Source organism: Corapipo altera, unplaced genomic scaffold (assembly GCF_003945725.1).
Source record: "Corapipo altera isolate COAL_440 unplaced genomic scaffold, ASM394572v1 69, whole genome shotgun sequence".
Lineage (NCBI taxonomy): Eukaryota > Metazoa > Chordata > Aves > Passeriformes > Pipridae > Corapipo > Corapipo altera.
This window is the reverse complement of record NW_020884908.1, coordinates 1597595-1615816: the sequence shown is the minus strand read 5'-3', so window position 1 is coordinate 1615816 and position 18222 is coordinate 1597595. Positions and strand designations below refer to the sequence as shown.

Genomic DNA, 18222 nt, shown 5'->3' with positions numbered 1-18222 from the left:
GGGGGAGCCCCCGGGCACCGCCGGCCCACACGGGCCGAGGGCAGCGCCTCCCTGCCCGCCCGCCCCGGCCCGCAGGCACCCGCGGGCACGGACACGGCCCGTCCCGGCGCTGCCCCGAGCGCCTTCCCGTCCGCCTCCGCGCAGCCCCCGCACACCGGCACCGACGTGCCCCGGGCACCAGGATAAGCCTGACAGTCCCCACTGACGCGGGAACAAGTTTTCTCCTTGGCGAGTCCCTACGTTCAGTAACAATTCGCCAGGCAGCCTCAGTCCTCCTCTCCTGCAATCCGCAATCCACCTCGTCTCCTGAATAGCAGCAGGGCTGATTCCAAGGGAACTTTAGGTGCCTTTTCCAGTTAGCTACAGGCCCTGTCCATCCTTCGTGAAACCCAGCCCCTGAGCAGATTTGTGGGGGGGAAAGTTACATTGCTTTCTTAATTTAAAAATATATTTTAAAAACCAGTACTGCTGCTTTTTTTAGGGTTGTGTGCTCTCCCATCTGAAGAACACCTGCTTCAGTGACACCGCAGCATTCCCTGCCCGGCCTCTGGAGTGCTGCAGCTGGACAGACACCAGTCAGGAGAATGCACCCTCCACATGTGCCTGTCCATTCCCTGGGCCAGTCACTCCCAGGGTAAAACTGCAGAGCTGCATGCAAAGAGCAGCTACCCCAAGAAAAGCAAAGCATGTCCAACGGGGAGGGGAGCATGGAGATTGCAGGTAGGAATTCCTTCATTAACACCACACACACCTGAATAGGACCGTATTGTTAAGCTAAGGATCAAGCAAACACCTGCCTAAAGAGAATTCCTTCCTTCCATGTACACCACAGCTCCATTAAAAGCAGGTGAAGGGCACTGGCTGCAACCTGACAATACAGAACCTCTTCCCCTCTCAAGTTTTAGTAGTCCTAGGACCTAGATCACAAGCAGCAATTCAGAAGCATTTTTCCCCACCACAGAAATCACAAAATAGTATCCAGCATAAATGACCTCCAGCTGGTAAATTCAGTGCTTCAAACTTTTGACAAATCATACTCCTAACACTACAATGCCCGAGGCTTTTTAGGATACGTTTTAATGACTGTATTTATATATAATATTTATAACACACAAACAAAAATTCAGGCGTTTTGTAGACTTCACTCATCCATTCCTGGCTGTAAGGAATTACATTTGTTCATCACCATCAGATAAGCAAGACCTCCAAGCGACACCATTCATTCTCACGTTAAAGACCTCTCTAAGGGTAGGTCTGTGCTAAAGTTTTGCCAGCCGAGCTCTTCCCAACCAGAAGCATGGACAAAAAAGGCAAGCATCCAGCTGTGATGGCAAAAAGCTCTCATGCAGATCCAGCTTTGCCAAAAGCAGAGTGCTCCTGTCAGCTTTTGTTATTCAGAGAGGTGCAGCACCAGTGCTAGCAAGAATTCCTTCCGTCAGCATATTTCCACTAGGGGACTCTGCTGTATCCTCCAGCAGAAATTCTCCTAGTGGAGACAAGCCCAAGGACAAGGAAAGTCATTTTAAGTAGGCGCACACTTAAATGTGCAATAAAACTTAACAGTCCTTCATTAAAACATCCTCAAATTGAAGTGGAAACCTCAGCCAGTGTAGTTTAGCAACACCCTAAGTTCAGCTTAAATACAGAGTACTGCAATAACCACGTACTCCTGTCACTTTGCCCCGTGTACCTACTGTTGCTAAAAGTTGTAATTTACCCATACTTCAAGCCATTTAGCCCACAGCAGTAAAATACAGTTTAAAAGTTTGCCTGTTTGGATCCAGATCAAAAGGTGCACTGAGACACTAAATACCCTTGAAGATCCAGACCTGTGTCAATAGTAGTTCACACTTCCATACTCTGGAAAAGGTGCCTTCATAGTTTTTTCTTTTATTGATTGCTATGTAATTCAGTGAGCATTGTTTACTGATTGCAACTTTTAGTCATGAACTGAAGTGTTTGACTCATATCCAATGAATTTTTGCCTGGGATACGTGGACTCCTTGAAGTGCATTCAAGCAATGTGCACTATGTAACTTCTGACAAACACCACGTGTCCAAAATTAAAGGAAAAAAAGAGCATAAAACATCAAGCTCTTGGTTTAATAGCAGTTTTCTAGGCAGCATTTATTTACTACTGCAAGCACAGATTTAGCACAGTGTTTGCCAACTCACAAGAAATGGACTTGAACAGCTGCACTCAGTATTCTGAGTCTTTGCTCTCTCTGATCTCACATAGAGAGAGTATCACTGGATGCCTGAGGGGTTCCAATCCCTTGAAAAGAGTCCAAGCCTGGGCACCTTCAAGATTAATATGTAAAAAACTACAACAAATCTATGTAGTGATCATTTTGATCTGTGCACACCTTATATAGTATTACATATATAGACATATATGTCTTTAAGGAGGAATGCAACTTTCTCTGGAAGTTCTGCAGTTTCATCTGTTTAAATTATATGATTTCTAGTATTTCATGCTGAATGCTAATTGATTTGTCATGCTAATAAAATCTTATTATTTCAGGGAAAAAAGAGAGTCAACAGGGGAAAAAGTAAACATGCACTTAACTTTTTAACCTATTTTTAAGCCTCCTTTCTAGGCAAAAGGCTAACAAAGAGGGCTACAAAGTCTACTCAGTGGGTGGCCCAATGAAGCAAGACATATTTACTGTAATGGAACAGGGCCACAGGAAATTGCAGATGTACTTATGTTTCTCTGGCATGAAAAAAGCAGAAAAAAATACATAGATGAACAGATTGCCAAAAGCATCGGTCTTTGTCAGACAGAAATACATTTAGTAACCTATTTTTTTGTTTTACTGTTGGAGTATACAAAGATTCAGCTGTATTGTAATTTTTTAAACAAGCTCAGCTGTCAAGATAGCCAGGTACCCCTACATGCTCATCACATCTACATTTACCAAGTGCCAGACAAAAAAAAAAAGTCAAAATGTTTAATATGGACAACTTTGTTCACACTAAAGGAAATGTGTCACTTCTTTGCGATATACACCAGTTCAACCTCATCCTGATTATTTTGAAAAAGTGAAAGACAGCTGAAGAAAAGCAGCTGGATGTGATTAAATGCATCCAAGACAGCAGAAGTAAATTCAGAATACAAAGAACTGGTAGGTTCCAGCAGATTTGCAGAAGTGGATTGGAATAGGATCATCAATTATCTTAAGCATGTCTTTGAACAGTCCTCACAACTAGTAGAGCATTCAGTGGCTATGGAGGAATTGTCAACCTCCACTCCCATAGTCGCCTATGCAAAGCTGCCTTTCCCACAGTTCTCACAAATATGATGAAAATATTCCCTGATAATAGCCTGTAGTTTCTCTTGGAAAACTACTTCACAGGTATTTTAACTGGAAATGCTAAAAGTGCAACCTTCCAATGGCACCTTTGTCCTCCACTAACAGCAAATGATTAACCAGAAGGGAAAACCTGTGTGCATTTAATGACTTTTAGCCACAGAGGATGTAGCTGTATCCTAGTAAGACCTACCCTGGGAGAAGGCAATTATTATAAAGCAGTTGCTTATTCTTACAGAGGTGATTTGTTTGACTTCATTTAAGTAAGTAGTGGAGGGTAGATGGCAGTCTGTCTGAGGGTAGTATTTGCAGTCTAAATGACAAATTGCAAATGATAACAGAGTAACAATGCTGAAATGCCAACCACTCTAAAAAGCTTCAAGTAATTTCAGAAGTCCAGGCATGTCCTGTCCCGAGTGCCCAAACCACCTACAAATTTTAAAGTTACAGAAAGGTCAGTTTTGCCCAGGATCCTCAAGAAATTCACAGCTGATAATTACAGATGTAGTTGCTGTCCTCAACAGCAGGCTATCAAACTGTTGATAGCTATTACTGCATTGCAAAGGTAACAATACAAAGAAGTCCAACCCTTAATGCTCCACACCAGCAAGGCACTGAATTAGCCTCACATCAGCCTCAGGAAATAAAAATTATTCCTGAAATGTGTAGTTAAATTAGGCTTTCTTACAAAATAGTTAATCTTGCAGCATTCTTTTGATATGAATGGACCACTGAATGCAGCAAGGCAGAAACCTGAAATCTAGAAAGAAGTGGACACCAGTTATGGTCATGTTAAAATACTATCATCCACAGTTCTAGAGCTCTTTTCCTTAATTTCTCAGAAAAGGAAACACCAGTAAATATGACATAAAATTTAAGTTGCAGTTGAATTTTGTTTCTGAATTAAGAATGTGACTGAGAACAGATATATATGCCTTTAGTGCAACTGCTGCAAGTACTGTACAACAGCACATGAATTAAGAGGGGAATCCTTTTGCCTCGCTGTCACCAGCATTTAACTGGCAAAAATGCCATGGATTTCTTGGCAGAGGGAGGATTCACAAGGATGAAGCAGCAGCATGGTGTGAAAAAATAAAATTAGCTCACATTCAAAGGGCAAACTCTTAACCCATTCATGTGTTAGGGACACCTAATTCTTGCAGTAGAGCAAGCAAAGTTTTATCTTGCTTTTGCCTAGCTAACAGGCTTCATCTTAGCACTTAAGATGAGAGTTTAGTCAAGTTGTTAGAATGTCCAAACTGATCTTGGGTTTTTTTAAGCCAGCAAGGTCCTCTAAAACAAACTGCTCCCTCTCCATGTGTAAAATTCTCACAGAGCTGTCAGTGTAAGAAAATGAAGTACAGTCAACAGGATACGTCAGCACTAACAAAATGTACAGCAGATGCTTGTGTTAACTCATTTTTTGTAAGAGTTTAATCAAATAATGTCTGGACAGAATGAATTATAACACTGTTTTGTTTATCCTTTACATGCACATGCCATACTCAAAGGTAAGATTCTAACCAGATCTAATACTGAGTTCTTAGTATATGATATTTAACTGATGAAATCTTATCTGAGAAACAAGAGTTCACGGGTTCAAATTCACATAAAAGACATTAGAAGGAAGCAGTTTTAATTATAAAAAGAGAAGATATATAAAGGCAGAACGAAGAACAGGCAATAACTAAAGACTGGACATAGATATGCAAAGCTGATTCCCACGGTGGTAAGTGTGCAAGTAGTAATGTGAAATTTGCTTTCTAAAAGATTTCCCTTAAAGTATGTATTTTGTTCATCCATTTCTTTAAATTAGGAGAGGAATAAGCCTAAGCTCCCTGTTGATTCAACCTCCTCCCTCCTTAAGGATGGCTGTCAATTTACATGGTAGTTTCAACTGAACTTCCTGATCTTTGTAGCCCAATATTTTTCCATCAGATCATAACCCTGCAGAGGCTCATTTTTGGATCCCCATTATTTTCATGCAGATTCTCCGCCTCCCTGTGCCAATAATATTTTTAGAATTAAACCAGACTTTTCAACTTGAACCACAAGGAGGATTTCTGATGGAACATCAAATTAAAAAACCTGGTGACGGTTCACAAATTTAACGACATTTCGACTTCTTGAACACAGTAGGTTTGTCTCCTCTTTCATCTTAAAGCTGTGACTGAAAAAAAATAACCAAACCTGTACTCGTTCCTTTGGTGATTAATAAAAAAATAAGGGAAAACCCACTACTCATATAAGATGTTAGAGTCACTAAATCAATTCCATCAGGGGTCTACAGAGGCAATACGATTTTGGAACACCTCTCCTAGGGATCAAGCTTTACTGTACTTACAGCAACATTTCCTTAATAGCTACCACTGTGCAACAAAATTTGTGAACAAACAATAACGTGGGTTTTGCAAATGTAGCAATTGTTAATTTCAAAATGACTGCTTCTTTAAAGACAGCAGCTTCTGCTGTAATGTAAACTACAAAGGTTTTGCTGAATAAATCTTACAATTTAAGGCCTAACTACTTTAAGGACAGAAAACTATGCAGGAGATGACAGCCAATAAAATTTGGATATTATTAAAAACTTGTTAAGAAGGATGTCTCTTTTATTATACAAACACTGGTGCAGTAAACAACATTCTAAGGTTGTAACTCAGTCCTCAATAATCTAAAGGTACCACTCCCAAGAATATCATACAAACAGGGAAAGAAATTTAAACACTATGTCAACTTAAAGCTTATATCTTCCCTTTCAATCATTACAAAAGGCACTCACTACCTCCACAAAGAATGTCAGGTCACCTGAAAAAAAACAAATTTCCTACATTTTGGTTTTTCTAGAAAAACATACATATGTATGTTGCACCCTTTGTCGTGATGGTTTTCTATTCCAAGTATTTTTTTCCTTCTAGAATAAAAACATAACTTGAACCATTAAGTCTTTCTTGTGTGCTAAAAGACTCTTGGGGTCTTCCTTTTATAGTTAATGGATTAATTTTACAGTTAAAGGATTAATTTTAATTAATGATCCTTGATTAATGAATCGAGATGGATTAGTGGGAAACAGGCTGGAAGGAGTCTGATAGGCAAAACCCCCCCATACTCCACTAGAATTAGCTAAAAATTCATCAGTATTTATAACAATCAAATAGCATATTTTATTTGAATTGTGGTTTCATAAATGCAAGAAGTTTTTTAATACAAAACAACATCACAGGTCCTGATTCTGCCCTTGGCTCAGTGCTGACTGTCCTTACAGTCCACACAGTCTCAAATCCATTCATGCAATAGCAAACCACAAACAGACCCATTCAGGGCACAGCACAAATCATCTCTCCAGTGTCCTAAGGAGCTGCCCCACTACATTTTTCACAAAGGGTACTGATCCCTGTCTCTGAAGGCCAGAATAAGGCTACACTTTAAATTACAAAGCTTTAGATTAACTGCAAAGTAGCTCGAGGCTCTTGGAACGTGTATGTTGTTGCAATGCTATAAAACATGTAAATCAGAAGCCATTGGGAGTGCCAATGAACTGTCACAGGAAAGGAAAAACAATCATGTCCATGTCCAGCAGTAAAGATACAGAAAAGGGTGTATATTGTGTTATGAGAATAGGTGTCCTTTTCAAATACTGCCCAGAGTCTTTGAGTTTTTAGTATTTGCCATGCTGTCTGTAGAGTCCAGAACCACAAAAGGTATTAAGTTTGCTCATTCTTGGTGCAACAATGATACATTTATCAAATAACACAGAATTTATTATAGCAATTAATTCTGTCATTTATGAAGCAGAATCCATTGAGACTACTTTAGCAATAACAGAATTTTCTTCTAAGATGCACAGAAATCAAATTGTTGCACCTCTCTCAAAATTAGGGTCATTAGCATAATAAAGGTATGTACTTCAGAAAATTAACACCCTAAAATTATGGTCTTTAAAAAAACATTATACTTTGTTTACTGCCTTAGCCTGCTTTCTCATTAACAATTACTATGGCACCTGTTGCCACCTCTCCTACATTAAATTGCTTCCTACCTCTCTTCTCCTAGAAAATTAAAATTAAACAACACACTCAGATTCCCTGTCCTGCAGGGCTCTGCTAATAATGGTGCATTACCACAGGGAATGTTTCTTGTGGTTTTAATACTTTCTCTCCACCCATTTCACCTCTCTGTATAAGCAAGGAATTGAGAAAGACTCCAGGCTATGCCAAAACATGTTGGTCAAAACACGTGCCCCACAGGACTGCCTCCCTCAAAACAGTCTAAACCACCACTGGATACAAGTTCTGTGCAACAACTCATTGTCATGTATAATTACATCATGAAAACTGCACTGGATTAATGCTTTATACAGTATACAAATAATAATGAAAAGCTGGAAGCATGGGAACTGCTGTGCATTCATAAATTTTTAAATCTTCGTTAATTTTCATTTCTCCTCCACTGTACATTGGCTTTTTAGTGCCTACTAGTTCTTAGCTCAAAACTGTTAAAACATACTAAATTTTTAAGGACATGCTAATGTCAAACTGTGAAATTAAAAGAACACAAAGAACACTAACAAACTACATGCAGTCAAGACACATCTCTTAACATCTCCAGCCACAAACTCATCAAATTATCACATCGACTGCTCTATAAATTTTAAGACTATACTTTCAAATATCAAGGCTTGTAAGTACCCACATGTCTATTTCTTTGAACAGTAGCTTAAATAAAAATATTACTACAAAGAGGTACAAGTTTTTAATTGTCCTTTCCACCAACTTATTATGGCCATAAAATTATACTTAAACACAGAAAGAATTCATCTGCAGTAGCTCTTTATCCTGAAACAGTTGCCCTGTTAGCCATTAATCTACAAAAAATCTTACAAGAAACAGCATATTTAATGTTTAAAAAACAACTTCTGAATACAAAAACCTTCAAAGTATAAGCTCCTAAAGGTTTTCAAATACAAGTTTAAGTTCTAAAATTCACTTCTCACTTACCTTAATCTTAAAAGTTTATCGCCATAGTAAAAAATAGAATTAAAAAATACATATTTCATAACTTTTCTTCAAATTAATTTGTTTAACTTCTAATTAGCATATTTCATTCAAAACACTTTTCAGCAGACTGGAATCGTAAGCATTGTCCCAAAATCTGAATCATTAGTTCATGCACATCTTATGAAGTCGATGCATGTGATTTTTGCTGCGGTGCAAACATTTGGATGACATCCAAATTCAGAAGGATGCATGAGCAGTTGCATCCACTGCTTACAGAGAAATCTGCACTGAAACTTGCCTAATCTGATGGGAATGCACACAGAGCTACTGGGCTGCCAAGGTAAGCAGCTGAGAGAAGAGTCTCTCACCATTGTTTTGCTTGCCTGACATCATGAATTTAAACTCCAACTCCACATTAGGCAGCCTCAGGATAGGAATGTGTGCTGCCCATGTGATGTGGGTCTCACCAGCTCGGTACTGAGTGCCCAAGAGGACCTGGACTCCCTCTGGTTGCAGTTCTATGTACTCCCTACACCAACACTCTGCTAATCCAGCAGAAATTTAACCCAACAAAAATACAGAACAGCTGAGGGTCTCCTTGCTACGTTTTCTTGCAAACTTAGCAAACTGAAATGGCTAAAGAAGTTTAACAAGTATGAGAGGCAACACAAGAAAGCAAGAGGAGGGACAGGCACTGATCTCTTCTCTGCAGTGATCAGTGATAGGATCCATGGGAATGCCCTGATGTTGTGTCAAGGGAGGTTTAGGCTGGATATCGGGAAAAGGTTCTTCACCCAGAGGGTGGTTGGGCACTGGAACGGGCTCCCCAGGGCAGTGCTCACAGCACCAAGCCTGACAGAGTTCAGGGGGTGTTTGGACAATGCTCTCAGGCACATGGTGTGATTCTTGGGGTGTCCTGTGCAGGGCTAAGAGTCAGACTCAATAATTCTTGTGGGTCCCTTCCAACTGAGCATATCCTGTGAATCGCAGCCCAGCAGTCAGGTGTCATAAGGCAGCCATAGGAGCACAACTTTTGTTTCCTCAGACACTTCAAACAGACTTTGGTGCCCCTCAGGAGGTGCAGACCTCCCAGTGGTGCTCTTTGGAGAGAGGGTGTACAGAAAGGTATGTGCTTAGCACTAACCAGCTCAGCTTTTAAACCCAAAGCTCTACTCCTTGCTTCATCCCTAACTTGATATTTTACCAGCTGGATGAGTTAATTTCAATCTATCAGCTTTTTGCCCATAAAAAGACAGTCCAACTCTATCCCCTCCAGCCACATACTCCTGCCATCCAACCAGCAATAAAACCACTCTTTGATCAAAAAAGTGGGATAGCAAGGGACAGGTAGGAATATGGGGTAAACAGAGCCACAGAGTCCATTCTGCCAGCTGCCCTGCAGGTATTTGGCCCAGACACATTAAAAAACTGAGTTCTAACCAGCTTCCTGGCTCAGCTGATTTTTCAAAACTTCAAGTTTAGCTGTCTAGCTAACTCCCTGCATGAGTAACAAAGACATAAATGAAGATCTGCCTGCTCATGAGGGCACAGTTTGCAGCGTCCTGAACGCAAGGTGACGTTTTTACCTGCCAAGGTAATCCTGTCACCACTCAAGCTGAGCACGACTGAGTTTAGAGGGAAGAGATGTGAACGCAGGCCAGGATCTCCATCCCGTGGGTAAATACAATGGCACACTCCTAGGGGACTTCTAAAAGTACTAAAACCTCATGGAAGAAAAAAAAAAAAAAATGAAGTAAGTCTACCTGTTTCCACAGTTTCAGTCTCAATTTCTTGTTCCTCTGCTACATCTTGCATCAGGTAAGTCTCGTCATCATAAACCAGGACCTGAGCAGCGTAACCCTGTTCTAGTCTGGCACTAGGAACTGGCTCCACAATCACTGCTGGGAATTCAGAGACTGGCTCATTTTCCTATAGAAAGGGAAAAAAAAAAAAAAAAAAAGGGAAGAAAAGAAAAAAAAAATGCTCTAAATACTGCACTATTGAACTCCACATCAATATTTTTCCTCTTACGCTCTTACATATTTTATGGAATAATGATAATAATTTTAAAGATTTTTAAATGAAATTTTCTTCTAAAGCAAGAGATGAAAAGAATAAAAGATGGCTTATCAGCCATCAAAGGGACCTCCCTCAAACTCAGAGATATTTTCCTGGTTTTAAGCACTTAAAATTTAAAGCATCAGACAAAGAGCTTTAAGATATTGGAAAAGAGCTTTCTAATGAAGTCACTCAGCTGTGGGAAGTGTTTCTTCTCCCTCTGCTTGATGAAATGTAATCAAGGCTTTTTGTGTGTCCTGCAAGATACCTACATCTGACCTGCATCTCATGAACACCCATGTTTTGGATTAAGTACATAAGCTATCACAGCAGAACTGACTACTTCACAGCCCATATGCTTATGTCTGCTTATTTAAGGATCAAAATGTCTGTAAAAGCATATTTAGTCAGTTAAAGTGTTGCAGAAGTGGAACCCTGCCAGATTCTATTTATTGAAAGCTACAGGATAGCAGAATATATTTATTATTTGTTGATAAGAATGCAAAAATGCAACCAAATATGTTGTGTTGGCTAACTTTAAAAAAGGCCCTTGTATTGTTCTGCTCAACTTGTTCTATACCTCAAGACACATCTGAGATCTTTAAAGAAATGCTTAGCATGGAATGTAATTTTGTAAACCACGTCTACAGTTGTACTGCAGACTCCAAAACTTACTGCTTCCACTTCTCTGTGATAACAAAATCTTCTAATAAAAGATATTTGAAAAATGGCTGCTGTCTTACTCCTTACACAACAATCTCAAATCCATTTCGTTTGTCTTCACAGCAAGTTTACAGTGAATTTTTCTTTCAAATTGAGATAAAAGGTGCAAAGTTTGATAGTAAATAAATGCTATTTATTTTTCTAACCTCTTGGTTTTTGATTCCATTGCTGTCAAACTCCAGGTCAGGGCCCCCAGTGTCAATCACTGCTGATGTCATGGTGCATCCCCTGAAGATGCTTTGAGAGCTGTTATCTCTTGAAGACAGTAACGCTGATAACCTCAGGGTATCAAAGGCTTGAATTCCCAATCCACTGCTGTTAAACAGCTAGGCAGAGGCTGCTGAAACACAAAATAATTTAAAGTTATTTGCATAATTTATAGCCCAAAATCTTCCAATGTTTATGAAATCTGTTGCACGTTACATCTCTACATCAAAACAGGACATGGGCAAGCACAACAGATGGGACAGAATGTGCTGACCTTGGTGAAGTCAGCAGTGACACACAAGCTTCACTCTAACACTAAGAGAACACAATCTCAGTTTGGCTCTTCACAATTTCAGCCAGAATCATTAACTTCTCACTGAGGTCAAATATTAACTAATTTTTTTTGAGACATACACACATTTGAGTTAGTGCAGCTTTCCTAAAGTTATTGCTTTCATATCAAATGATCAGATTATTTCTTAATTACATTTTCCTCTTTGCTTTACTGTTTCACAGTCATTTCAGAAAGTTTCATAACGCTTTCAAACATACTGCCTTTTTAAAGCAGTGCATATTTATCACAGATCTCAAACACACCTAATTTCTAACCTACAGCTTTCTTTGAAATACAAAGTATTCTAGCAGTTCATCTTTTATAGAAGAAATTCTTATGAATCTAAAAGTGTAGTTGCACATCGTAATGCTGCAATTTGTGGGTGCCATGGGCTCACTGAGCTTACAAAGAGACACAACTTTCATCTTTGTGAATTTTTTTTAAGAGTGCTTCGTTTCTAACCAACTGGTATTACTCATACCCTGCCTTTGAAAGAGACAAATAATCTCCTTTCATAAACTTTGGGTCATGAGGAGCAGTTTACTACTTCAAGGTGCAACTAAAGCTCCTTAGCTGAACAACAGAAAGCCCATGTTCCATGTGAGGCACAAGAACCCAACCTGTTATCAATTACCCTTGCAAGTAACTCCACTGAGATCAATGCTTTTTAACAGAAGCCAGAATTTAGCCCAACATTTTTAATAAAACCCATCCATTTAGAAAGCTAGCACAATCACTGAGGTCTGCAAGAAAACAGGATCTTCTAATACATACTGAGGAAAAAGAGTCATAATCAATAATTTAATGGGCAAACTCAATGAGTCTGCTTTTAAACAGCAGACAGCTTGAAGTAAATTAATCTTGCACATACAGGGAAAAACTAGTTTGGATTCATGCAGAGCAACTGGACTTCCTATGGGCTTGACAGCTTAGGTGCACTAGCAAAAACTACAATTGTTGATCTCCCCAACAGGATGTCAACTAAGCAAGAAAGTCAACAAAAAATACTATGCAAAAATCGGTTTAAAACTTTAATTTACCAAGGAATTGAGGATCCTTCAGCCTGCCATAAAAACATGCTCAGAAAGGCATCACTGATATTGCTGTACCAACGTAGCACAAAGTCAGTTGCCACACAGTGCACGGCAGGTCACTACAAAAACACACCAAAAAAAAACCAACCAAAAAACCCAAGCAACACACCAAACCAAAAAAAAAATAAATCCTGACACCACAGAGCAATATACCCATATTTTTCACCCTTACATACAAAAAGGAGAATAAATTCTGATACCAGCTTTCTTGAGAATTAACCCTCACAAAACAAAACCAAAGAACAGGAAACTGTGTTAAATCACTATCACAGTAGCAGCAGAATAAGCACAAGATACATTTCAAAAGAAAGGAAAAAAAATATATGCAATTTAGAATAAAAAATAAGGCTTTTTTGCTTACATAGGCGGCCAACTTTACGTGACAAAGCACAATTCATACCTAACAATATTTCATTTGTAACAGCACAAAAGAACCTCCACAGTTAATACTTTATTTTCCATTGTTTCATTTGTAAAGCTAGCACCACTTTTTGATTATCAACATTTTCAAGATGAAACAGAAAGCCAAGACCTCCTCTGCTCCCCAGACAAGACTCGGGCTGGAAAGCCTTTAACAGGCATCCCTTGTAGCCATATACTTGTCACCCACCATGTTTTTAGCACAAAAAGCCTTATCTGCTCCTTATCTGCCTATCAGTTATTCCAAAAGTGTTTAAATTCAGAAACACGTAAAGTAGAAAACCAGCTGTTTATGAATGCACTAAAATAATCAATCAGGAGGCAAAATAAGAAAGTAAGTTTTATTGCCAGAACTTTTTCCTCTTCTATGGTTTTCCATTTACATCCACACTAGAAATATCAAAAAGCAATTATAACCCAAAGGAGAAGTCCAAAGAAAGGAAATGGTACATTAATTGGAAAGGAGAGCCTCCAACCAGTTTCAAACTCAGTGTTATTCCTGCAACTCAGACTTGTAGCTACATAAGAACATACAGCACTTCACATAGTGCCTTTGCCTAAGGATGTCACAAAGCTATTTTCATTCTCACACAGAATATTAATGCAAATCAACAGTCACATACTAGACCACATCTGCTGTGTGTTTATATTTTATGTACTACAGTCCCACACAGGTGGCCAAATAGTAGCAACTGAAAACACTCAATACTCTGTTCAAGACCAGGTTATCTCAAAAACATGCCTTTTATGTCTCCTGGGTTACAGGAAGTTCAGATCACTTTTGTGCTGATTTGTCTGTACATTAATTAACAGTTACCTGTGGAAATGAAGATAGGGCAGTGCAGGAACATAAATGATAATCCTCATTTTCCAGTTCTGGCAGAAATTCCTAGAAAGAACTTTACAGGGGAAAATCTACTGAAAAATATGTGAGGCACTGAATCCCAGCATTCATTAAAAGGATGGTGTCTTCAGACTGAATGTATGGAACAGTCCAGGCAAGGAATAAATGAAAGACCCAAAGTCTTTAGATAATAGGATTTGAACTTCATACTGAGAGTCCTGCTATTCAGCAACGTTTTCAAAACTCTGACAGGATACAGAAAAAGGCAAGTGGGAAGTTAAAACAGCTTCAGTTCAGTTCTGAGTTGAAGCACAAACACCCCCGACACACCCACGTGTTTGTGTCCTGCAGACACGGCCCTTCCTGAATGAACCAGTCAAGCATCTGCCCTCTTTCCTTCCCTAAGGAGTAGGTCTCTGTGGAAGGCTTTTTGCCCGTCCCTCAAATTTCAGCAGAACACTGAATCTATTCCCCATCCTCTCCCTATCAAGTCACAACTCATTTGACTCCTGTAAAAGGAAAAGGCTGCCTGGCCACTTTCAGAAATCAGTACTGACATTCACATTTCCCAAGGCTAACTGAGGCAAAAAGGCCAAAAGACAATTAGACTCGGATTCTTAAAGGAAGAGATGATTCAGGTTTGTAAGAGAACAGAGTGTCCCCAGTGATACAAACAGCCAGCAGAGAAGCTGGTTCAAAGTATGACTAGTTCTGAATTACAAAACAACACGCAGGAAGATTAAAAATAAAAAAAAACCCCCACACACTACAAATGTAATTCCTCTCTAGATAGATGCTTACAACACAGCAAAATATGGAATAACATCAGGAAAAAAAAAAAAAGAAGTAACATTTCCAAAAGAAATTACCGAATCATTTTGTCAGAGTTGTGACATCCACTCCTGTTCTTCCTGGTAATGGAAAAAGCAGAGGAAAAACTGGCTTTGAAACATTTGGAATAACCCTTACAACCACAAAAACAGCTTTGTTGCATCACTTGTTATTTTTGTACGTATCTCATGGGAAAACAAAAGTAAGTCTAGGTGCTCCCATCCCCAAATAAACTAAAAAAACCGAACCCAACTAAACTAAAAAATCTGAACCTTAAATCCTTTGCCTCAAGAGCAAGAAGTTTATAACTGTTTACCACTATAAAAGACATATCAAAACCTCAAATTTTGGATAATTTCACTGGTCAAGACGACCAATTAGAGCCTGTACATCTTCAGAGGCTACAGGGGACTTGTCATAAAGGCTACAAAACACCAAGCAGGTCATTCACATATTGAATAGCACATTTATATGACCTACACTGTGCATCCAGGTGTTTGCTTACAAGAAATCCAAATGGTTATGTTTTCAGCAGAAAGCTTAAAACCACTGCAAATCACAACTGTGATGAGCACATCCCCCAAAAAACAGTGCCTTAAGTTGATCCCCCCGTGCATAATCACCTACCAAATTATCAGAGAAGCAAAGATGCAGCTCAACAGAATTACAAATAATAATTGAAAAAACAGTGTGGGATGGATGGCAGAGCATCATCTCTACTAGGCCAGACTCCAAGAGTGAAGTTATTTAGGACTGGCTTCAAAACAAAACTCTAAATATAAATCTGCAAACCGTTTGAGTACACTTTCGTTTTAATTATAAAACAAGCAAGCAAGGAAAAAAAAGAAAGAACCCAATTCTTGGAAAAAAAAAAAAAAAAAAAAAGATGCCCCCACACAAAAACAAGACAAACATGCAGAAGTCTGGGCAGCAGTGACCAGAGGCAGCTGCTCCCACAGCACTCAGAGCCACCACAAGAGTACTTGGAACAATGTCCCCCTTTTATTCAGCTGGCATCCCAGATCCTGAGGAGAGATTTATGTGGATACCTACACAGATGCAACCACAAGAGCAGGACTGCAGCCAGCAGTAGCATCACACACACAGCTTTTTTTTTTTTTTTTTTTTTTTTTTAATAAAAAGGCCTTCTTTTGGTTTAATTAAAAAAAAAAAAAAAGTTAGAAAGCTGGCTTGAAAATGAAGTGAGTTATACGTGCAGAAATACACTGGCCAAGACCTCTGCAGAATCCCACTAAGAGTAACAAAGTTTCCTAAGGGTCCAAAGGTGGCCTTTCATAGGCAGCACCTCAAATATACCAGTAAATGCCACTATCACCCTGATACATATAAACCACAGCATGCTCTGTAAAATTTATGTCAACTGAAAAGGTTTTTTTTAAAGATGCTTTCCCAGATAATTTTTTACAGCTCTGGCTAACTGATTCACACTGGCATGTGCAGAAGAAATGGCAAATTAACTTTCTGGGTTTTTTGAGACTCAGAACAAGTCTAAAAACTGAAAAGTCAGGTTGCTGAAAGAGCTGGCTGAGAGAAAAAAATATTTAAACTTGTTGCTAAAGCATCCGGGGCTATACTCGAAAAGAGGATACAAAGTAAATTTTTACATCCACAAGGTCAGGGGAACAAAACAATCCATGCAGTTTATAGTACCTTAAAAATTACAACAATCACTAAAAGTTACAGAAAAGGAAATCAAAATAAACAATCAGCAAAGTAGTCCTGGCCACGCCATAATTCCCAAGTTTTCACACGACTAAGCAATAATTTTATTGCAGAATGCACAGAAAATCGTTATGTTGGATCAAATTAATGATGCGACAAATCCAGAAAGAAATCAGAGGAACTCCTTCCACACATCTTTAATTTGATAATCTGAACATCCAAAGTTTGCTCTGAAACCTCAATAGCTAAAGCTGACGAGCCCCAAAACATATAAGCTCATAATCACTTAGAAACTATTAACGTTCTGCAAAAACCTTTGTGGCTTCAGCAGGCTTCTTCTGGACCTTCCCGTATTTCATCCTATTAGCAGGCTCTCTTCCCACTGCTCTCTATTTAAAGATAGCCTGAAGCCTTCTCTTCCCTCTGACAGGAGTCTCACATACATATTCTTACTTCGTACCCCCACTTCTCTTCCCAGCGAGTCGTTTGTTGGTCCTTAACAACCACTTCCACTCCCCCACAAGCCGGAGTACGGGAGGAATTATTCATCGTTTTACATAATAAAGGAACAGAGACGATTAAATTAAATGGTGAGGATGTGGGTTTAAAAAAAAAAACAACAAAAAACCCCCAATACACACACTAAAAGGAAGGAGTGCGCGCAAATTCCGTAATTAGCTTTCATAGGATATTCTGGAGGTCAAAAAACTTGTAAGATTTAAGTCCAACAGCTTTAGAGAGGTAAAGCTCCTGAATGGCTTGTGAGACTGTCGAACACAAAGACACGAATAACAGTCTAAAGTTTAGGGACCTTCTGAACCAGATATTAGTGAAACCTAAGAGACGGTTTCAGAAAAAGAGCACGGAAAGGGCATGTCACTGACAGTACCACACAAAACAACCATCCTGTTCCCAGAACCTTTCCTAAAGCAACTGATCCTGTCCACTGTCAGAGATGGAGCGAAAGTAGAAGGAGCAAGAGAGGAATTCGGATCAGACCCAGAACCGTCCTCACGAATTGGCCGCGTGTAAGGTAAGGTTTTGCTGCCTTTGCTAAAGAAGTTAAACGATTATAGAAAAGTGACAAGGAAAATGACAGTGCCCAGCCATAAGGGGAGGGAGCGAGCAAAACGAAGACCCGAATTAGTTAAGCGGCGAGAGAGAGAGAGAAAGAGAAAGAGAGAGACAAGAGGGAACACGGCCAAAAAGGGTAACAGATAAACACGGGCTGGGCTCACGGTATAACGAGGAACACGCCAGACTCCGGCCCTTTATGCAGGGTGAGAGCGGCGCGGGGTGCTGGGCGCCGATCCCGTGGCCGGGAGGAGCGATCGCACACACGCATGACAGCGAGCGGCCCGCACGCCCGGGCTGCCATGTTCTCACGGCGCCCCGTGTAAACAACGCGCTGCCCCCCTGGCGCTGCCCCGGCCGCCTCCCCCTTCCCGCCGCCCACCCGCGCCCAGCCCGGCCCGGGGTGCTGCGGGCCCGGCCCGGGAGGCCGCGGCCGCCCCGGGGCTGTGTTTACACTGACAGCCGGCGTGCACCGCCCGCCCCGCCGCCGAGCGCGGACCCCGCTGGGCTGAGGGCAGACCCGGGGCGGCCCCGCCGCGCCCCGCGCGGAACCGAAAGTGCGGCGGGGCAGGACAGGGCAGGGCAGGGCAGGGCGGGGTGGGGGGCGGGAGGTGCCGCCGGAGCGACCCCCCGGCCCCGCCGCCCC

At 40.4% G+C, this 18222-nt stretch overlaps 1 protein-coding gene across 1 annotated transcript in view; it reads right to left on the bottom strand.

The window, feature by feature from the left end:
* ELF2 (E74 like ETS transcription factor 2) overlaps positions 1-11429 on the bottom strand; it is a 28212-nt gene extending 16783 nt beyond the window's left edge. The window contains exons 1-2 of the mRNA XM_027652678.1: positions 11236-11429; positions 10072-10237 (exon numbers count right to left, since the gene is read on the bottom strand). Coding sequence (XP_027508479.1) covers positions 10072-10237; positions 11236-11307 — 238 coding nt within the window. The 5' untranslated portion in view covers positions 11308-11429. The remainder of the gene's footprint in view (positions 1-10071; positions 10238-11235) is intronic.
* Positions 11430-18222: the final 6793 nt, after the last annotated feature.